The sequence below is a fragment of the Ursus maritimus genome, unplaced genomic scaffold (genome assembly GCF_017311325.1).
Source record: "Ursus maritimus isolate PB19 unplaced genomic scaffold, ASM1731132v1 scaffold_32, whole genome shotgun sequence".
In the NCBI taxonomy this organism is placed as follows: Eukaryota; Metazoa; Chordata; class Mammalia; order Carnivora; family Ursidae; genus Ursus; species Ursus maritimus.
Genome location: NW_024425786.1, coordinates 5,378,330 through 5,400,889, shown reverse-complemented (window position 1 = coordinate 5,400,889; position 22,560 = coordinate 5,378,330). Strand labels below are relative to the sequence as shown.

Here is a 22,560-nt window from a genome sequence, read left to right as displayed (position 1 = left end):
TGGCTGAAGCATTTCCTGAGTGGCCTCTATTGCTTCCAGGGCTGGAAATGTAAGGGTTAGTAGTCAAGAAGGAGGGCTCTGGAGACAAACCATCTGGGTTCAAAGTTAGACTCTCCCACTTGCTAGCTGTGTGCCCCACTTGTGTGCCTTCGTATCTATGGGTGAGAATTAAATGAGCCAATAGATGTACTTACACCAGTGCCTGGTGCATAAGGCACACTGAGTACAACTTCACTCCTGCTGCTACTAGAAGTCAGGGTATCTTAGGGTGGTGATGGGAAAGGGGAGGGGAGGGCTTCTGGGTTTCTGATAATGTTCTATTCTTGACCTGGGCACTAGTTTTAGTTCGTGAAACTTGAGCTGTGTTTCACATACTTATTCTATGGGCACTTTTCCATATGTATATTTTACATTGATAAAACGTGCTTTAAAAAGCTGGTTGTTATTGGCCGAGACTGAGACAGCTCTAATCTCCTTGAGAACAGAAACAAAGTCTTAACTTCTCCTGGCACCTTACACAACGCCGGGCACACTGTAAGTCCTCGGCTCATGGTTATTGAATTGCTCTGAATGGATTGTGAGCCACAGAGAACAACCGGAGAGACGGGATCATGAGGGGCAATGCCTGCCTTTCTACTCTACAATGCCGGGGAACTCAGGATAATTAGGATCCGAGGTCAGGCACTTGGACCACTGCTAAAGAGAAGGTGTCTTCACTCTTTACTGTCTTTCAGGCAGGGACGTTTTGTTCCTTGGGTTTGTTTTAAAAAGGCAGAGGTTCAGACCTGGACACCCTAGCTGCCCGAGGAGGGGCATCATTACCCTTCACCCTTCTTCCAGCAGCCCCGTGTCCACCCGGCATGTGAGAAAGGTAGTCATGGATGCTTCACATTGTCTGTGCCCTGGTGATAGAGTGGGGTCAGCAGCCTGGAGCTCTCCTTTCAGGCAGCCTGGGGTGACATTTCTGCAGTAGGAAAGCCCCTTCACTGTTCCTCTGTTGAGCCCATGACTCTCCTGGAAGATCTGCCACTCTAATTCCCCACTGCACCCCTGTCTCAGGATGGAGGCCACGAGAACAAGTGCCTTCTATGGGCCCATTCATGGAAAGTCAGATGGTGCTGGGTGGGGTAAGCTAGATGCTTCTGAAGCAAGTTCAGAGCTCTGTCAGCATGCTAGAACCAAGTACCCACAGGTTGTCTTTCCTTATGGGTATTCATGTTTCTTTCTAGCAGGGTAGGAAATGACAGGGTAAGGCGGGCATATGCTTAAGGCGGATTATTACACCAGGTTTTTATTGGGCTTTGAGTATCCCTGGGTTGTTTTTAAAAATAGGGAAAAAGAAAACTTTGCTCAGTGCTGTGATCACTTGGCAGCACCCAGACCAAGTGCAATCTTTGCCCCTGAAAGAAGGGATGGTGAGTCCTTATCCCAGCCCTAACCTCTGCTGAGGGTCTCATGATGAACCAAGGGGGTGCAGCCTGGTGCAGATGAGGAAGAAGGGAACTACAGTTTGTTGGATGCCTGTTGTCTGCCAGTTGTTATGCTAGATACCCACGTACACTGCCATTATTTATCCTGCAAGCTGGATATTGTATAGAGGAAAAAATAAAGGCTTTAAGAAGTCAGATAAATCACGTAAAGGCACACAGATGGTAGGCAGCAGATCAGGGCTTTAGGTTCTGAGCCTGTGCTCACTCTGCGCCTCTCTGACAGTTCTCCAAGTACCTAAAACACTCTTGCTACCATTTAGATACCATTTGTTTAAGAAAGCAGTCTGGGAAATTTCTAAGAACCACCACATTCTCTTCCGCAGCCCTTGCAACTGTGAAAGCCTGTTTATGTAAAGATGTAGACTCTACCTGGGCAGGTCCCTGAGTGACCGTGAAGAGCAGAGCTCACCCTACAAACCGACGTTGGACTTGAGCACAAGTGAGAAATAAAGTACTAAGATTGGGTTGTTAGTGCAGGAGATAACTTCGCCTCTTCTATCTCATAAGAAATCAAATCTGTTTCTAAATATATCAAATTTCAGTAAAAAAAAAACTAAATAGGAGTCTTCTCAACTAAATGACAATTTAAAAATGCAAGTGCAAGATGCATATACAGTGTATCTTTAAGGCACTAAGAAATAATGGAGAAGGAAGAGTCTTTTCAACAAATGAGGCCGGACAAGTGGATATCCCCATGCAAAAAAACGAAGTTGGACCCCTACCTCACACCACATATAAAAATGAACTCAAAATGGATCAAAGACCTAAATGTAAGAGCCCAAACTACAAAACACATAGAAGAAAACACAGAGGTGAATCTTCATGTCCTTGGATTTGGCAATGGTCTCTTAGATTGGACATCAAAGGCACAAGCAACCAATAGATAAATTTGGCTTCATCAAAATTTAAAACTTCTGTGGTTCAAAGGACGCCATCAAAAAAATGAAAAAGATAGTTCACTGAATGGGAGAAAATATTTGCAACTCATGTATGTGATAAGGGACTTGTATCTAGAATGTAAAAAGAATAATTACAAAAAATTTGTTTTAAATAGCCTACTTTAAAAAAAATGGGCAAAGGATCTGAATAGACTGATATTTCTCCAAAGAAGATAAACAAATGGCCAACAGCACATGAAAGGATGCTTGACATCATTAGGCATTGGGGAAATGAAAATCAAAACCACAATGAAATACCACTTCACACCCACCAGGAAGGCTATAATAAAGATGGACAATAACAAGTGTTGGTGAGGATGTGGAAAAATCGAAACCCTCATTCCCTGTTGATGGGAATGTAAAATGCACCTGCTTTAGAAAATAGCCAGGCAGTTCCTCAAAAGGTTAATCCTAGAGTCGCCCTACGACCCCACAATTCCAGTCCTAGGTATATCCAAGAGAAGTGAAAACATATGTCCACACACATGGATACTCATGTAGCAATTAAAACAGAATGAAGCACTAACACATGCTGGAGCATGGATGGATCTTAGAGACATGCTAAATGAAAGAAGCCAGCTGCAGAAGACCGCATATTATAGGATCCCATTTATATGAAATATCCAGGATAGGCAAAATTATCGAGATTGAAAACAAATGAATAGTTGTCTTGGGCTTGGTGGCGGGAGTGCTGGGGAGAATGGGGGCATGACTGTTAATGGATATGGGCTTTCTTTTTGGAGGAATGAAAATGTTTGAAAATTAGACTGTAGTGATGTCTGCACAATCTTTGAATTGTACACTCGAAATAGGTGAATTGTATGGTACGTTAATCGTATCTCAATATAGTTGTAAAACACAGCCACGATAAGGAAAAAAAGAATGAAATATAGAAAAGGATCAGTGGATTAGCTTTGGAAAAGAAAACAAGGATAGGAAAAGGAAAACCGAGTTCAGGGGGCCTGATGGTCTATCCTCAGAGTCACTCTGTCCAGCCTTGTTTGCCAAGCCCCTCGTGTCTGGCCTAGTGTGGGAGACATGGGTCGAGAATCTAGGTGCACAGGCCCTGCCACATGACTGCTCTGGAGGCGACGAGACAGACACAGCAGAAGCACTGAGTCAGTGATGGTGACATCCAGGAGCAAAAGGAGGTCAGAAGAGGGGTCATTTCTAATTGTGCTTCTGAGAGGTTGTAAAAAAGCCAGGGGTGAGTCTGTCAAATTCTGGCTTGGCTTGCGGTGACGGCATCCTCTACAGGATCCTGGAGACAACATCGTCCTGAACTTGGGGTTCCTTTTGAAGAACTCCCTGGTGTGCAGGGGTTCTCCATTACAATTGTTGGCTGCTGTGGGGGCGGGGGGAGGTAAGCTTTGCAGAGAGCCTCAAATCCCCCCACTTGAGCTGCAAATGTCCTTATCAGGGCCCCAGAGCATTCCATATAAGGGAGGTCCTGAGGGTGGGGGGAAGAACCCAGGCCTGGGGGCAGCAGCCTGGGCTCTGGTTCCAGCTCCACCACAAACCACTTGTGTGGGAAACTCCTTTCTCTTCCTGTGCCTCAGTTTCTCATTTTGCAAAAAGAGGTCAAAGACTGTGTAGATGTCCAGCGTGACGGGACCTGGCGCAGCGATCGCCCCTGTGCTTCAGCTGGAGGGACTCTGGATTTGAAGTGACCAGTCTCACAAATGCAGCTGTGTGCAGGAGCCCAAGCAAACCATGGTGTTAAGAGAACGAATGCAAGGATGTTGTTTTTAGCCCCTAAGCTCTGGGGTGGTTTTTTGTTATGAGTAGTAGATAACTGTAGGGGGGACACCGGTAAAGGGGACAAAAGGTGTTCGCTAGCAGGGCAAACCATGCTACCCTGATTTGTATCAGCCTGGGAAGGCTGTCAGATCTAATCTGGAGGGTGGAGGAGATGCGTTACCCATACCCTGAGAACTGGGGATTTCTTTTAAAGGACGTAGTGTAGAAAGAGAATCCAAAGAAGCTGGGTGAAAACACGGACTCCTCCCCAGAGGCTTATACAGGGCCATCTGTTCTCTCCCTGCCCCTCCCCCATACACTATGTGCAGGCCAGGTGATGAAACACATGGCTAGTCTTTCTGTGAGGGTGGGGCATGCTCTGCTCTAAGAGGCATGGAATATTAAAAAGGTGGATAATCCCAAACGCATTCAGGAAGTGGTAGTGTGTGGTGATAAAGCACCCAGCGGGCTTTAGTGCCTGACAGCCCTGAGTCTGAACGTTCCCCCAGCTGTGTGCCATAGGACAAGTCACCCGACTCTTCTGAGATTCAGTTTCCTCTTCAGTAAAATGGGAATGGAAACATCTGCTGGAAACATGAAGAGGATGAAATTGGATCACGAATGTAAAGTGACGAACCCAGAGCCTGTCGGGCATCCGGAGAGGGCTTGGGGACTAGGACTATCTTCTGATAAACTCCAGGATCTTCTGGAATGGTGGACTCTTTCCCACTATGACTTATTTCCTCTGCTGTTAAAATGAGCTTGCCTTTCCGAGCACATGGTAGCTGGGTGAGGAAGCTGGCTTGGATGCCTTAGGCATGGCCAGTAATCACACACAGACGAGGAGAGAGCCTCTCCCCCAACCCTATTTCATAGTCATTCAGGAGGAACTGGGACCAAGGACCCAGACCCCTGAGCACATGCCAGTATACCTTGTGGGTCCCACCCAGGCTAGTCCGACCCTACACCTCCTTTCACTTCTCCGAAGGTCCCATCTGTTCTAGGTCTCTTGGCAACATGGTCCTTATGGAAAAGGTGGTGCAGCGCAGTAAGTCTGCAGGGTGATGAGGGTCCAGTGAGCAGATGCCCCCTGGGGAGCAGAGAAATTTACTCTTCCTCTTGGGGTGGGAGCTGCCATCATCACCATCATCGTCATCACTGTCATCATCATCACTGTCATCATCGTCATAGTCATCACTGTCATTGTCATCATCGTCATCAGGATAACAGTCACTGAGCCCCAACTGTGCTTCTCATCCACATCCATTCTTTCCATGTTTACACGAAGCCTAGGAAGTAGGTGCTGCTATCATCACAGCTTACACAGGAGGAAACCGAGGCACAGCAGGCTGATGTAACTTGTCCTGGACTGTGTACTAGTGCGGAGCAGAGCTCCCCTAAGCCCCCCATACTCTGGAGCTGGAGCTCTTAGCTCCTTCTCTGCTCAGCCTCACAGGGGGCAAGAGAAGCACAGCTGCAAGGACAGGTACAACCAGGTGGAACAAGGAGGCAAGGACAGACATGGCTGCTGACAGGGCTGCTGCCCCTCCCTCCACCAAGCACCCTTCCTGAAGCCATGCCAGTCAACTTGATGGCCACCCTTTGTGCTGGAGGTACACCTCAGACAGCCTCAAAGAGGCAGGTGTCTGGCCTGTGGGCCCCCTAAGCTGGGCCAGTCGGGCCAGTCTGCGCATGGGCTTTGTTTGAACCAGAAGCTTAAAATCCCTAAAAGGCAGAACATCTAAGCAGTGAGTGCTCTGCTCAGGAGTCAGAAAGGCCTGGGCACCCCTATTTTCCAGCTCTGACACCCTGGAAAGGGTCTGTTCTCTAGGCCTCGGTGTGCTCATCTATAAAATGGGGATGAAAATAGTGGCCGCATCACAAGCTCATCGTAAGGACTCAGGTGAGTTGTTTGTGGAGCTCACAGCCTGGTGCCCAAAAGGCACTTGGCACTTTGTCTTAGCTAAACAGTAGAGCAGGGTAACCGGTCCACACCTTGGCCAAGATAGTCAGAAAACTCTGGCAGGAGCCCTGGTGTTGAGTGACGGGTCCCCGTGAGGTCTCACAGGGTGCGTCTGGGGCCTTAGGCAGTGATGAAATCCCTTTCAGGCAAGACTTCCCATCTGGGGAGAATAACTCTGTTTTGGGCTGAACTGTGTCTGCCTCAAATCCACGTGTTGAAGCCCTGACCCCCAGTACTTCAGAAGGCGACGGTATTTGATGACAGGGCCTTTAAAGAGGTGATTACGTTAACGAGGCTGTTAGGGTGGCCCCCATCCAATGTGACTGGTGTCCTTTCCTTATAAGGGGAAATGTAGGCCTACAGAGAGACCCTCAAGGACGGAAGCGTGGACGGGAACAATGCTGCGAGGACGCAGTGAGGGGGTCGCCATCAGCAAGCCCAGGAGACGGCCCTCAGAAGAAACCAAACCTGCTGACACCCTGATCTCAGAACTGGGAGGAAATAAAGTTCTGTGGTTTAAGCCCCCTAGTCCGGGTGCTCTGTTATGGCTGCCAGAGCGAATACAAGCTCGCTCTTCTATGCACTTCCACGCATCTCTTAGCCTGCCTAAGACCTTACAGATCCTTGTGGGCAGAATTCCTGGGCCCTGCCATGGCTCCCCCTTGAAGGCCAGTCTGGCCAAATCAGGGCCCCAACCCCCAGGATCCTTCTGGAAAGGACCTTAGGAAGCCTGGATCCCTAGGGTCTAAGAGAGCACCACAGGTGTCCCCTGGACGGCTGCAGGCTTCTCCTCGAGGCAGGAAAACCTAGCGAGCCTTCAAAAGAGGCTGCCACGCACCCACTGTCCCATGGAGTCACGCTTGTGACTGGAGCTGTACACTCAGAACGCACTTATTAAAACTGCCGTGGTGTGCTTTCTCATAAAACAGACACCATCCCTTCCCAACATGGAAATCTGATTAAAGAGAAAAGAGTGTGTTCTCTTAGAGGCGACAATTGAGTCCAGAGACCCATACGGGGTATTTACCGGGGAACCCATTTGGAGATCCCATCCTGACGGTGGCTGCCTACCCAGACCTGGAGCTCATGCACCAGTAAAAACAAGAGCTAGAAAGTTCCCCTTTTAAGGAAGCGACGAGCTACTGCCTAGGAATGATAATTACCGAGGTTGCGAGGGCACAGGGGATGCTGTCGCGTCACGTCACGTCGTGTTCTGAGTTACCAAAAGAAGACAAAAGCAGTCAAAAGGGAAGGCACAATTAGAGGCAAGTGCGTATTAAACGGCACCTGTCTTGTGCGTATCGGGGAAGCAGAACTGACAATTTAGTTTTAGATACCTTAGGGGGTAAAATGAGAAAAAAACAAAAAACCAAAAAAGGTGACCAGGGAAAAGCATGGATATGTCAGGCACATACGTGCACCTCCACCCCCAGCTCCTTTCTCTTTGACACCCCGGGTCACGTTTCTGCTGTGGACCCTCGTGGTGTGGCCACGACCCCACACGGGCCGGCAGCTCACTGGCTTCTTCGGGACCAGGAAGTTGGGTCAGTCCCTTGCATGGCTCGGCTCCCCACGGGCCTGAGAGGCACCACCCATCCGTTTCCAAAGAGAAATCCTCTGAGCACCATCACAAGAAATGCAGCGCCGCCCAATGATCCTCCTGGCTTCCACTCACTTATAAGTAACGTGGGAAATAGAAGGGAAGCACCCACTCGCTTTCTTCTGGGTATCCAACACGGGACTGTCCAGGGAGGATGATGTCTTTAAGTGCAATTGGGCCCTGGAGTCAGACTTCCTGCTGCACATCTGCTTTCTGCTCGGAGCTTGTTCTCTCCTGCTGCTTTTCAGGTCAGGAGCACAAAGACTGGTGATGAATGCATTAGCCATGTCCAAGTTGCGGAGAACTGGGGGCTTCGAATGCATCAGGCCCAGCCTGCTGGGGCTGTGTTTGCAGTGGTGCTGGCCTGGCTCCTTAGCACCCCTGTGTTGGACCTGCTCTGTTGGAGCTCCACCGTGAGCTCCGCTGGCTGTTGCAGCTCCTGGGTGACCCAGGCCAGGCCTTCCAATGTCATAATAAACATCACCGAGCTTATAAAATTAGAGCCTTGAGTCTTAAGAATCGCACCAAATTGTTAACATCCTAGAAGGTGGCTGAATGCTGCATCTATGTCTTCCCTTTTTCTTGGAGGTGAGTTACTGAACAGGAATGCTCTTGCCGAGGTCCCCGTCCTGGCTCTGGGGTCCCCATCTGTACCCGGCTGGTCACCATTTGCAAGGTCAGATCCATTCCCACCAGTGTCGGCAGAATGAAGAGGAGCGCTGTTGGAAGAGGGGGTCGCTTCCTCCAGGTTCCCAGCCCCCAGCATTGCGGAGGGAGAGGGGGAGAGAGGGCGGGAGGCAGGAGGCCGGCTGCTCCCAATGGAACCGCTCATAACCCTGCAGCCGCAAATGGAGCCATCAGGAGAACACTTCAGCGAGAGGAGAACATTGCTAGAGCCAGGGGTGCCGTCTGCGGGACGGAGACGGACGCAGGTTCATTTACAGAGCACCACAGGCTGTGGCACAGGTGAGTAATTTAAAGAGGTAATTGAAATAATATGTTAGAATAATAAGCTTAGCCATCAAAGGCTTCTAGAATTTCTTATTTAATTGACAATTAGATAGACAGATCTGTAATCTACTTACTTTCGCATCTCTGCCTGGGAGGTCTTGGACAATACTCCCTGCAGAAGACAAGCCATTTTTCCTAATAAAATGTGTCCTTCGGCCCCAAAGAATTGCTGAAGACACAAGATCCATGTGGGGGCAAAGCTTTTTAAAACAACGGCCACAAAGACAACAGAAAACACACATTTTCTCTCTCAACACAGACACAGAAAGAAATTGGTCTGCTCCGGTGAGAAGTAGGGGAGGCAGGTAAGGGCAGGTGGGAACAGAGAAAGAGGAGGTGCTGTTCTGCTCAGTAAAAAATTTAACCTTGCCCCAAAAGAAGTCTGGACTTTATCCTTGCTTTTGGGAGGTGATCTCTAAGCCCTTGGAATGTTACGCCTTACAGGAGTGTCTCTGTTTGCCTGGAGGCCTCAGGTCACTGGTTGTTCAACCATATGATTTAAGGTAAGGGCTGGTCACAGGGGGTATTGATAGGGTGGGGCTGGCCACACTAAAAGGACCAACAACGTGATTCAGGGTGGGGGCTTTTGGTCACACAGTATCGGCCAACTTCGGAGAGGCCAGACACAAATCAGCTAGGTGGCCAACAGCTCATGCTCACTCGACAGAGCGCCAGAGAAAGCTCTGGACACCGAGGCTCCTGTGAGCTTCCTTGGTGGGTGCTACTCGCGAGCACCATCCCACACTGGTGCTGGGCAAGCAACGCTGTCCACCACTCCACGGGATGGCCCCCTTGTCTCTGCCCTTTGCACGTCTTCCCTTGGCTAGTTTTAATCTGTATCCTTTTGACGCAATAAACTCTGCGTATAACAGCTTTTGTGGGCTCTGTGAATCCTTTCAGTACATTATCGAACCTGAGCATGGTCTTAGGCACCCCAGAACTTGCAGTCTGGATCAGAAGTTAGGGGGTCTTGTATGGGTTGGGCACCCTCTGACCTCACAGTTGACTAACTCTCTCATATTCTTTCTACATGTGAAGAGCACTGCTAAGAACAGCTTTCATACAGGATCGGCATCTGTCAAACACATTCCCTTCCTGTTGGGGGCACAGGGGGATACCCCTGGCTCTCTCACGTGCTTCCATAATCCTCAGAACCCGCCTCTATGGAGTCGTGTTGTCTGGTCTGCCTTGTGTCCTGGGCGGTGAGCTCCCGGGGCAGGGGCATGCACAGTTGACTTGTAAAGCCCTGGGTCCAGCAGAGTGCCTCTCAGGAGGCCATGGTGCCTGGTCAGTTCTGGATACCCACCCTAGCCTGGCTCTGACATCAGGGAGGATATCAGGGATGCTGTAGCCTAAAGTCAAGGTCAGCCAGCAGTGAGGATGATGGTGACAAAACACCACTGGCTGTCCATCAGTCCATCCATCTGCCCATCCATCCATCCATCCATCCATCCATCCATCCATCCATCCCTTGAAGAAACATTTATTGAGTACCTACTATGTTCCCAGTCTCCTGGGACATGATGATAATTAAGACAAAAGTCCTTGGCTTCAGGATTCAGCTATATTCTCACCTTTGTCAATTTCATCCACACCCCTTGGCCCATTTCATCCAATGCCAGCTCCATGCAGACATGTTGCAGACTTCTCTCTCCTGCCCATGTGTTTCTCTGAGCTCTGGATCCAGCATCCACTCACTCACTATTGATTTTTCACATCATGTCCCAAAGCCCCTTCAAATTCAGCCCAACTCGTGACTAGTCCTCTCCAGGGTGAATGACACAGAGATTCCATATCTAATCCACTTACAATTAATGTCGATGTCACCTCTTGAATGTCTCTTGACGCTGTCCCTTCTCTCCAGAACCACTAAGTCCAGCATCATCTCCAGCCTGGAGTATTAACCGGTCTACCCTCACCCACTCTGACCCTCCTTCCGTCATTCTCCAAACAGCAGCCAAGAGCCCTTCTTGAAATGCACACCTGGCCATGTCACTGCCTCTCAAACCTCAGTGTCTGCCCTCTTCCTGGGGACAAAGCTCTCCTTAGCCTTATCCACATAGCCCTATCCTTGAGCACCCCACTAGCCTTTCTGGTCTGATCCCCCCTCCCTCTCCACCTCACCAGCCTTCACGTGCTCCCTTATACCCACGAGGCTCCCTCCCACCACACGACTTCTGTGCAGGCTGTTCCCTCTGCCTGGAATATTCTTGCCTGCCCGCTTCATGGAGCTAACTTCCCCTTCCTCAGATCTCAGCTCAAGGCTCATTTCTTCAAGAAATTCCTCCCAGACATCCTGAGGAGTCGTCCCACCATTATAAGCTCCCCAAGCTCTTGTTCGTGGGAAGGCTTGGAGGTCAGGTCTGATTTTTCCTCCACTAGAAGGTGAGCTGGTTGAGCACAGGCACCTCCCCTGGTTTTGTTCATTTATTTTGATTCTAGCCCTTGGCCCAGTGTCTGGCACCAAACAGTTAGTGAATAAATGACTACAAAGAATAATTGCTAATGGGGGAATTTATAAAGTGTGATGGGAAAACCAAGTAAAAAGAAGGTGTTCCTGCACATGGGGAAAGGGACAAGGTGGGGAATTGGCTTTTATAGTGGAGGGGGCTTAGAGTAGATGTTTTCAATAGAGTAGGGGTTCTCTAAACTGACCCCAGGGAAGACACCCAAGGGATCAGAGGGAAAGCACATGTGAAGATCCAGAGGTAGGAAGCAGCACGGTACGTTTGGGGAAGCCTGCAGATTGCAGTAGAGCGCAGAGTGGAGCATTATGCAGGGGAGAGCGAGGGCTGACGATGAGCTGAGAAGGCAGGCTGAGGCCAGCTTAGAAAGCATTTGTATCCCATGCTGGAGAGTGAGTTTATCCAGACCTTCCCAAGGAACAGATGACCGCCCCCTTCCTCCCAACAAGTGCTCCTACAGCCCCAGCCTCCCTCCCTAACAGATCTCACCACACTGGGTTATGTTTGCCAGTTTTCTTGTCTGTCTCTCCCAGCAGACAGCACCTTGCACAGTGCCTGGCACACAGTGGGCACTCCCTCCATCCTTTCTGAATGCATCAGTGGCATACAGCATGGATGGGAAGGGAAAGAAAGTGGCGGGAAACTGACGATGTGTGATAAGAAAAGCCTCCGATAGGACAGTGACAGACCTGGGAGGAGGAAGCCCTGTGGGGTTTGAAGGTCCTAATTTGCAAACTGCTTGGCCGAGGGGGGAGAGCACTGTGGGAAGAGAGGAGCAGGGGGAAGGGATGCTTCGAGCTCTGGAGGTCAGGTCAGAAGCAGCAGAACAGAAGTGGGGTGAAGAGGCTCAGAGGAAGACTCTCACTGTGTGCAAATCAAGAGCGAGTGGGTGGCGTCGGACCACCAGGGCGTGATTCTCGCTGCATCTCCGGCTCACTGCTGCGTCTGAGTCCTTATGTGGAGGGTGGCGGACAGCGCAGGCTGCTGGGAAGTTCAGTGCCTCAAAACACGTAACCCCTGGGTGGGCAGGTCTGTCCTAACAGGCAGCTCTTGAAGAAAGAGACAATCACGGTGGCTCGGGGGTCTGCCAACTCTCCCATGTGTGTTAAGACCTCTGGATGCAGCGTGATGTCACGGAAGTGATACAAGTTGTCACCAGCTCTTCTAAACGTGGGTGCTGCTGAACGGGGTGAGGACCGGGGCAGAGTTCCCTGCTCACACCACCAGCACATCTGGGACTTGGGCAAGAGAAAGGACACCTGGGGGGCCCTCCTCTGCTGAAGTCAGAACCAGTCCCTCAGTGAGAAGGTGGGTGCCAGGTGGCTATTCTCTCTTTCGTCAGTGCGAATCATGGGAAGGAGCCTCAGCCCATTCAGCCAGGACACCTGAGCAAACACGGACCGAGGGAAGGAAACCACAGTCCACCACACCACCCATGGTTTCGAGCCAGCTCATTTCTCCTCCAACCTTGTGTCCCGGCTTCCAGAGCTTCAGCGAGTCTGGCTGTGCGGGGAGGGGAGCACGCTGAACTAGGAGTCCGGAGGGGCTTCTGTCCTGATTCAGCAATGGTTCGGGGCAAGTCGCCGCTCTTCTCCGGGCCCACATTCCTGCCAGAAGGATGAGGAGGCTGGACTATGTGCAGACTGAGCTTCCTCCACGTTCCAACTCCCGAAGATTCAGTTTGTTGCTGGGGTGTCAACTATTTCCGCCCTGCTGCTGGTTCTTAAGCTGTCTCCCGTTATTCTCATTAAGCACGGGGCATCTGACACACGCCTGCCTGTCGCTCTTTGTTCTCAAACAGAGGACTTCGGGGTCACAAGTGTGAAGTGTCAGTGGCTTACTGTGGTGGAAGAAGCTGGTCTTCAGCCTGTCGCACTATTTTGCATGGCTTGTTGTCACAGGCAGGGACAAGGTCGCCGGGCTGCTCAGATGGACCAGAAATGTGTGTATTTAAAAGGAGAGGCCTTGCTCCTGGCCCCAGCCAGAGGCAGTTTTGTCTGCTCCGTCCCGTGGGGAGCTGGACTGAAGGCAGTGTCTCCCCTCACCCTGCTCTGGGACCTCCAGGACTCACCTCCTCCAGGAGGCCACACCAGCTCTGGCACTGACCCCCCGGCCTCTTCTCCTTGCTGATGACGTTCTGAGTGTCGAAGTCTTAGGACCATGGCTCCCTACCGCTGGATAAACAGATCGACATCTCCATTCTTTTCCAGGGAGGTAGATTCAGGAAGACAGATCCCAGGAAAGGCTAAGGAAGCCATTGAATCGCTGGGGCGGCTGTCTGTATCCCCAGGCCTTCTGGTCTCTTTGGGGTCCAGCTTTGCCAAGAGGCCTTTCTTTGAGGCTATGGCTTCTGGAGCACAGCTGCCCACATCCAAATGATGTGGCAGGATAATGGGAGTCCAACACAATCATTGGAGGAGCTAGCGGTACAGGTGTCCAAGTGGGCCTGCCAGTCAGCCTTTGAGCCCATCTGCAGGATTCCTGCATTCCAGCAATAACCAGGGGTTGGGGCTGAGAGCCGTCTCCACGGGGTCTGACATCCACATGCCCTTTGGTGATAAGTCATAGTTGGTTTCAGCCTTGGGGCTCACCCCCAGCCCCTGCACCCCACTGGGGAGCAAGTGGGATGGAACTTGTCCCAGTGATTCAGAGCAGGTGCAGGATGTCTCCCTGGGCCCAGGGACAGGGAACTGCTTTCCTGTGGCCCACAGGCCTTGGGGCCAATACCAGAAGGCAAGGCAGCCAAAGCAGGCCCTGTCCTTCCTTTTGCTGCACAAGGAAGGGCAGCGGTGTGGGAGGCACAGGAGCTCCTGGGTCAGGTAGGAGTCGGAGAGGCTCCTGGGCCTTCCTGTCCCGCCCTGGACCCGGGAAGGCGCTGGCTCTGAGCTCAGACACAGGTTTGGCACCATCTCAACCACAGCTTTCAGCCACTTTTCTGGGTTCTTTCAACTCACGTTGCTTCCTCTTGCCTGAGGATCTCCCTCCATGTGGCTTCCTCTGCCTGGAACCCTCTGCCCCGCCTTTCATCTGACACAGATGCCCACATCCTTTTTCTCGACACTCCTTCTTCCCCTAGCCTCCCTGGGATCACATCTTCTCATCTTCTTCCTGACTTGCTGGCTGCTTCTCCCCAGGCTCTTGGCCAGCTCCTTTCTGTCTGACATCCAAATGTCTGGGGGAGTCCACGGTGGACCCACGCCCTCCCCCCTCCTTTATCTACACTCTTCCATGGAGCAATGGCAGTTAGCCCATGGCCTTAAATTCCATCTATGAGCTGATGACTCTTAAATTTTATCTCCATTTGGACTCTCCTTGACCTACCAACTTTCAAATGTACACTGGGTGACTCTAATAAGGCCATGGAGCACGACGTGACCAAAACCAAACTCCTCACTCCCCATCTCCCAAACCTGTTGCTTCTTCAAACTCCTCCATCTCAGGGAATGATCCCCTGTACTCCAGTTGTTCGAGCCCTAAGCCCAGGTATGACCCATCCATCATTCTCTCTCATCCTCCATGATCAAATCATCTGCTCAAGCCTTGACTCTGAACCCCAAACTGTGTCTCTTGGGATTCATCATTACCGGCCCGTCAGGGCTCCCATCATCTCCTGCCTGCACTGATGTAAGAGTGTCAGGTGGTTGGGGGTCTCAAACACATAAACCTGAGGGTGTCGACTCACCTGCATAAAACCCTCCCGTGGCCCCCATTGTCCTCAGGATAGGATTCCAGCTCCCTGACTTGGCTGATGGGCTGTGCATGGCCTGGCTCCTGCTGCCCTCCCTGGAACGCTGTCATTCTCCTACGTCTTCCCTTCCTCTGCTCAGTCACAGCAGCCTCCTCAGCTACTCCAACACGACAGGCTTGTTCTCTCCCCGGGGACCTTGATTTTGTTATTCCCCCAGCCTGGCATGTTCTTCCCATGCTCTTACTATGGCTGGCTCCTTTCCTGTCATATTGTCTTCCCATAGAGGCCTCCTCTGATCCCCCCGACCTAAAGTAGCCACCCTGGTACCCTCTACCAGGCCACCGTTTTAAGTGCCCTGATATTTTATTTTGTGATTTGTTTGTTATCTTTCTCTCCACTGGAATATAAACTCCACGAGCAGAAAGGTTCTCTAGAGCCTGGAGCAGTGTCTGGAACACAGTAGGTGAAGAACCAATGGCCCCTGGTAGAAGGAGGCAAGATGACAAGCCAGGAGACTGGTTCACACACGTGGGGTTATGTTGGGCTCCATGAAGGTGGTGGACAGGGGATGCAGAGAGGCAAGAGAAATAGGGGGGACAAAAGTGCTAGGATGGTGATGGGGTGCAGGGAGGGGGTGACTCCTGGTTTCCTGGGATGCGGAATATTGTAGGAGATGGAGGGTTGCAGGGCAGCAACAAAAGAACAGTGGTGAGTAACATTTGGGACTTGTTGACTTTGCCCAAGAGAAATCTGAGCAGAGCTGTCCCAGGGGGCAGTTAGATGGATGGTTCTGGATCTGAGAAGAGGCACAAAGGAGGAGAAGTTGCACCTTTACCTTTATATACCATAATGGGAGCCCTGGGTGGGGCCCAGCCCTCAGGGAAAAGAGAGTGGCCCAGGAGAGAGCACCCCATTGCCTGTTCATGGCCATTCAACTTTCGGGCTCTCAGGACTTCTGACCCCATTGACTGCCCCATCCCCTTGTGAGGTCTTCCAGACCCTAGGCTCTGTGAATTTACCCTCTCCTGGTCCCCCCGACTCCCCTGACTGTGCCTTCTTAGTCTTCATCGTAGGCTTCCTTCTGGAATGTTCTGTGAATATCTGTGTAGTTTGCTTTCTCCTGGGGCACTCTCTTCTCCCTCTGTCTCCGAATGTGAACTTATTGGGAAATAACGTTTTGTAATCAGTTAATTACAGATGTAAGTAGTCATAATGAGTTTCTACTGGATCAGGTGGGCCCTAATCCAATGATTGGTACCCTTATAAGAAGAGAAAATGGGGACACAGACACACATAGAGACAAGTGCTGTGTGACGACGGAGGCAGAGATTGGAGTCACTTTGCCACTAACCAAGGGACATCAGGGATTGTCAGCAGCCACCAGAAGCTGAAAGAGGCAAGAAGAATTTTCCTCTATTGCTTTCAGACAGAGCACGGCCCTGCTGACACCTTGATTTTGGACTTCCAGCCTCTCGAGCCTCGAGAGAATATATTTCCGGTTTAAGCCTCTGGGTCTGTGGTTGTTGGTTACAGTGGTCCTGGGACACTAATGCAATGGTCAAGGTTAAGTTGGCTGAGCCTCCCACCCTGATGCCTCAGGATGAGGCAGGCAGCCGGCAAGCCCTCCCTACAACACCCACATGTGCCCGAGCTCTGGGGCTCCCTCCCCAGATGTTCCTTTGCTTCCTGCAGCCAGGATGAAGACGCAGAGGCTGCCTCCCTGGCCTCTGCAGATGCTGGGCTTGCTCCTCAGTGCTAGTTCTCTGCAGGGCACCATTTGTCACTGCTGCAAGGAGGCGGGTGAGGCCCAGCTCCAAGGTGACCCATTCCCTGCCACACAGAGGAGCCCATCACAGATCTATTTGCTGTGGCCCCAGCTGCAAACAGCAGGAGATCACTTCTCCAGGAGGCATCTGAGGACCAGGCCCCTTGGTCCCTGGCTAAGGAGGGCTAAAGACAGACACACACCCCCAATCTGTAACGATGTAGATCCCACAAAGACTGATTATAGGAAGAGCGCCCATGCTTTGAAGCAAGGCATGGTCAGGCAGGCTGCAGCTCAGAGAGGGGGATCGTCCTCCCACTCAACTCCAAGTCCCACTTATAAGATCAGGTTAAACCAGTTTTTTTCTGCTGCCCCCTTGTCTTGGGAGTGAGGTCTAGGGCACACGGAAGCAGGTTAGCTCAGGCAAAGAAGTACCCATGAGCTAACCCACTCCAGATGAATGCCAGAAGGCTTTTGGCAGCACCCACTTCTTTATGGGGAGGACCCCTATGTCAGTGCTCCTCAAGCTTCTCCTCCAGAGTCCTCCCAGAGGCAGGTGAGGGTGGGTCCGCGGGCACTGGCTATGGATGGACTTCAAGGCAGCTCTCCAAAGTCAAAGACAATTCACCCCCGCTGTATGTCTTATCTTAAAAACTCTTGTGAATTTTGTATTCAACTCCATAAAATAAACTGCCTTATTTTTAGTGAAACAGTGACATCCTACATTATTTACAACTAAATTGTTAGCTCTGTGCATCTTCTCCCATGTGGACAACTCAGCATCACACCACAGGCGCAGACGAGAGTAACTCGGAGGTGGGCTGTGGGTCTGCAGGAGGGAGGGAACCAGCCAGGAGCAGCGGGCACAGTCTACTCGTCAGAACGCCCTGGAGTGTCACTATGGGAGGGAAAAAGCACCTAGAGGCTTCTGGGGGCTAGTCTCACAGCTGGAATGGCCTCTCCTGTTGCCACTGAGCTACCCCCACCGTCTCTAGGTCAGTGTGTGGTCTCTGGCTGTGAAGGCTGCTTTTAGAAACGGGGCTCTCAGGGGAGAGGCTGGCAGGAGCACAGCCACAGGGGGTGGGGTGGGCAGGCAGCCCAGAAGCGGGGGGCCTAGCCGGGGACCACCCCAGCTACACATTTTCCACCTGTTCGCATAGAAGGTTTGGTCAGAGCAGAAGGCCAAACTGGGAGGCCAAATCTTGCTTTTCCTTCTCTCCACCTCCTTAGTAGGGAGTAGCTCTACCTACTCTCAATCTTTCCAGACGTCTAACCCTGAGGCAGACTGCCCTGAAGGTTGGCTTACTGGATAACCCCCTCGGGCCCTGGTGGGTGCCCTGCTGCCCTGGGCTGCTTCCTATGTAGGAAGCAGGCACCTAGTGGCTGAAGTCAGTTCCAGTCCCTGCTCCCCACTCTGCTGGAGATGACAAGGTCCCTCTCGTGCCCCTGAGGGTCAGCAGAAGGCCTGCCCAGGTGGCCAGCTGGCAAGCCCAAGAAAGCTGCATCCAAGCCTCACTCCAATCCTCTCGCCCAGGCAGAGGCCCAGCTGCCTGAGAAGCAACTGAAAATAGAGTCTAAGTCTAAGCAGCTTAGTGGGGTTCTAAGAAGGGGGCCAGTGGGGTGGGGCTGGGGCCAGAGGGACCCCGGGGCTTCTCAACCTGGCCTTGGGAAGAATCAGATGGCTGCAAGAAAAAGAACAGTGCTCCTAAAAGTTCCACTTATCTTCTATTCCAGGGACTGGAGTCACTTAAAGGTGTCCCAGTGCCCTTGGTTAGATGGGAGCCCCACCCCCTCGGCTCCGGAGCTGCAGTGTAAAATGGCCTGGGTTTATTCTCTTTGCAAACACACGCACAGGGAGACCATCTAAACGGACAGCTCATCCTCTCCCTGCGCAGCACAGCCCCGGCTGTCCGTGTCTACAGGACCCAGAGCAGGCCGAAGAGACATTTCCCAGAGTCCCTCCACAAACATCTCCAGGGTAAACTCAGTCTGATTGCCTCTAGCCCAGAAGAGGTCCCACTGCCTTCCCAAATGCACAGCTGGCCTGCCCCAGACACTCTGGGGTCAGGCCCTGGGAAATTTGCTCTGAATTTGCACCTTTGGGGTAAGAAATAGTGAAAACGGTAGTTTTCGGAGTAGCCTGGCCAAAGCCAGCCACCGTTCCACCCAACCCCTCAGCCCTCGCTGCGCTGCCCCCACTCCCCGGGATATTCCTTTTCATCCCTCTTGGTTTAGCTAATCCCTGCTCAGGCTTGAAGTCTTAGGTCAGGGAAGCCTTTCTGCCCACTGGGCTGGATAAGCTCTTTTGATGTGTCTGGTGGGCACTCATTCACTCACGTGCGCATTCACAGGACAAAGACGTACTGCAGCCTAGAACCTGCCAGCCTGTGCTGGGCAGCGGGGGTCCAGGCAGACAGGGCACGGGGTGGGTGGGTAAGGGATGAGAGGCCGCTTAGGTCTGGTGCTTAGGTCTGGCGGAGGAGCCGCAGCTCCGGGGACTGGAAGTGCAGCACTTCCCAAGGTCTGCCCCTAGATAGCTAAGTGGCGGAGGCAGCACCCCCTCCTTTCTCCCCCCACCCATCTCCTCCTTAGGTCTCCCGGTCTCCGCCTGGATGGCTGCGCTCGGCTGAGACTTTGGGTCCATGGTACCGAAGCACCTCGCCGGAGGAGCTTGCCCCCCACCCGGCGCGGCGGCTCAGACAAAGGCAGTGCCAGGAACAAAGGCTGCGCCACCGCGGCCGCGCGCGGGCGTGCGGATTTGCTGCGCTCCACGCTTGTGCCCCCACGCGGCCTTTCGTCTGGCAAACATTCATTTAAAAAATCAAATGAAGGCAGAAATCCTCTTCCCCAAACATGTTTCGACCTCTGGGATGGGGGAGGGGCGACGAGCGCCCCCACGATCAGGAGCAGGGCTACGGAGGCGCAGGCAGGGCCGGCCCCTGGGCTGCGAGCGCACGGCGCTCCCTGCGGCTCGCGGGTCCCGCAGGGCTGGGGAGAGGCGCGGCCCTTAGGGTGAGCGGTGCCCTGCCGCAGTCGTGGCGGGCGCGAGGCGCGGTGCTGCCAGCCTGCCGGCGGCGAAGCACCCCTGCATTGCAGAGCGCGGGGGGCGGGGCGGGCATGACTGCGTGCGCGTGTGTGCCTGCGTGGGCGTGCGCGCGTGTGTGCACGCGCGCTGCCCGGCCGCCGCGCCCCAGTTTGCTTGGCGCCGCAGTCCCTCGCCCCCTCCCCTTTGCACCCCCTGTCCTCCCCCTCACCGCCGCAGCACGCGCGTCCACACCTCCCAGCAGCTCCCAGGGCGAAATCTGCCCAGTAACCGTGGGGTGGGAGGGGAGAGAGGAGCTGAGAGGAAGGCTTCTGCCAGCCTGGTCCCCGCAGCATCTTCCCCCACACAAAGTTCACTGCTAAGCCACAGGCTGGCCAGGGGCCCGTAGACCCCCTACCCTCGGGGCTGTCCCAGCTGTCCCCTTGGCACGAGGCAGATTATGCCCTGGCACTGCGGCTGCACTTCTGGCTCCTCCCTCCCCCTACGGTTATTATTTATCAGGCTGGTGAAATCCTGGAAAACTTTTCCTTTGGTGGATAAGGCGCTTGTATTCCTTTAGGGAAGGGGTCTCACGCTTCCTCTGCTCTGGCCAACTTCCCCTCCCATTACTTGAAAGGATACCTGCCCAAGACAAAAGGGAGAGGGATTCATCAGGTCTTGCAGGGGCTCTGGTCTGTTCTCTGTAGCGGTGTGGGCCTCTCCAGTCTTTCCCCCAACCTGTCATCTCTCCTGTGTATTTGGCCAGGGGCTGGAGGATGCTTATTTCCACTGGAGGCCTCTGGAGGTCAGAGCGCCAAGTCCTCTCAGGAGGGGGCTGCTGGGGAGCAGGTGCCAGGCACGGTAGCAGTTCATCGCCTAAGGGAGCTGGTAGGCTGAGGACTCTGCCATGTGTTTGTAATGAAGGAGAGGGGTTTCCCTTCCCCGTGGTCTCTGTCACAGCACCCTCCCCTGCCAGTAAGCTCCCGGTACAGCTTACTCTCTGGGCTTCCACGGCGGGGGCGGGGGGGGACACGGGACTGCCTGACTGAGGCTTGGCTTTCGGAAGGACTCCATCTCCCAGGCAGGTCCTACATTGGTCCCAATATCCTCCAGTCCATCCTGGTGAGGTGACCTGGTCACTTGGGGAGAGCCAGGATTCTGCAGAATATCCTGCTCCATTTCCCGTTTGTTCTGCAAAACTGAAACCGGATTTCCTGAACGGGAGCCCCTGGTCACCCTGCCCTTCTCTGTTACAATCCTGCAGGTCATCGTCACTGCTCCGGCTGGCTCCAGTCTTGCCCAGGGTGGCTGCCAAGGCCAGCCCGGTGCTCCCACGCAGCTCCTGCCAGGGTGCAGATGCCTGCTGACCCAAAGCCACCTCTGGGAACAGCTCGGAGGGTTTGGTGGCCAGGGTAGCCACCAAGCACCCTATTGCTGCTGGAGCCGGGCGGGGATGAGGCTGAGATTTGCACACGGCTCAGGAAAGTGGCCCAGGGCACGTGCCCAAGCCCAGAAGATCCTCCAGCAGCCAGCAGCAAGGGGGAAGTCAGAGTTGACAAGGCAAAGGGCTGCTGGGAGCAGCAAAGAGGTGCTTAAGGAAGTGATCCCTGCAGAGGGCCCAGGGGCGGCTTAGGCAAGGCCCACACCTCAGGCTGATGAGGTCTCTGGCGAGTACCCCAAGGACTGGTGCTTCTGCAGGCTGCCCTGATACTGACGTGTGTGCTGCCATCCCTCCCACTCTGTCTGGGGGCTGAGAGTGGACGACCAGCTCAGCAACCCAGACCAGCTCCAGGGTTTCTGCTAGGCATGCCCAGAGCTGGGAAGGGCAACCTCTGACCTAAGCACCCCCCACCTGTCTTTGGCAGCTTTTCTCTACAGAGCCTCTGGTGCCAGTGCTCACTCATGTTCAAGGCCAATGGCTCTCCGAGAGCCGTCCTGGGACAGCAGATCCTGTCTCCTCCATCTGAGCCTACTGGGGCTCCCTGGCCCTCCACCCTCAGCCATGATGATGATCCCGGACTTGTTTCAGATGCTCCATGGGGCCAGGCTAAGGCAGACACAGTCTAGAAGCTGGGGGTGACAGGTGTTGGGGGCTTCCGTAAGGTTTGGTTTGTTATCCCTAAGAGGTGAAAGCACTTAGTACACAGCCCAGCCCCCACCCCCAGACCCCCATCCAGGCCCTGGAACATGAAAGGAGTCGAGTCTGAGCCACCTCCCCTCGGCTGCCCACATTGGCTTCATCTCTAAGAGGCTCAGCACTTGGTGATGGCCTCCGGGGGCTTGCTCTTTGACGGCACCTTAGAAGTTGGCTTGGGGGGCAGTAGAGGGTGTTCAGACCCTGCTTCTCAGGAGCTAGCCAGAGAGGGACCTCTTAGCAACTCGGGGGTTTGTCTGGCCACTCAGATCCCCCGGCAGGAGTAACACCCACAGGCCCAAATGCACATACTTCATTCTGTGCTGGTGAGAGACCCAGATTGAGGCAGTGACCCGGTCGGTCCTTCCGTGGTGGAGACTTTTGCCCTGAGTGGACATTAGGGAACCTGAATGCTTCCTTCTTTCCCACACCCTGTGCACAGGGTCCCCAAGTGTCCCTTTTCCTCAGCACCTGGCAAGGTGACCCGAGCGCTGTTCTTACCGTCCAATGACAGCCAGTCGTGCTGGGAGGAAGGGAGTGTGGGCAGGGCCCGAGCTTTGTACTCAAACACCACTGAGTTGGAGATGATCTGGTTGTTGAAGGCAACTTGTAGGGTCACAAGACCAGTGTCATGGGCTGAAAGCAAAGGAAAGAGAGGTCAGGGCAAGGGGCGGGGCTGGGCACCCTTCAACTTGGAACCACTCAGGAACCTGGAGTGGCCCCTCCCCGCCCCCTTCACTGGGG

General features: G+C 53.2%; 1 protein-coding gene across 1 annotated transcript in view; it reads right to left on the bottom strand.

Annotated features, from left to right (window-relative positions):
* Positions 1–22,560, bottom strand: part of CAMTA1 (calmodulin binding transcription activator 1) — an 837,244-nt gene that overhangs the window by 55,957 nt on the left and 758,727 nt on the right. Inside the window, exon 13 of the mRNA XM_040645728.1 lies at positions 22,318–22,452. Coding sequence (XP_040501662.1) covers positions 22,318–22,452 — 135 coding nt within the window. The remainder of the gene's footprint in view (positions 1–22,317; positions 22,453–22,560) is intronic.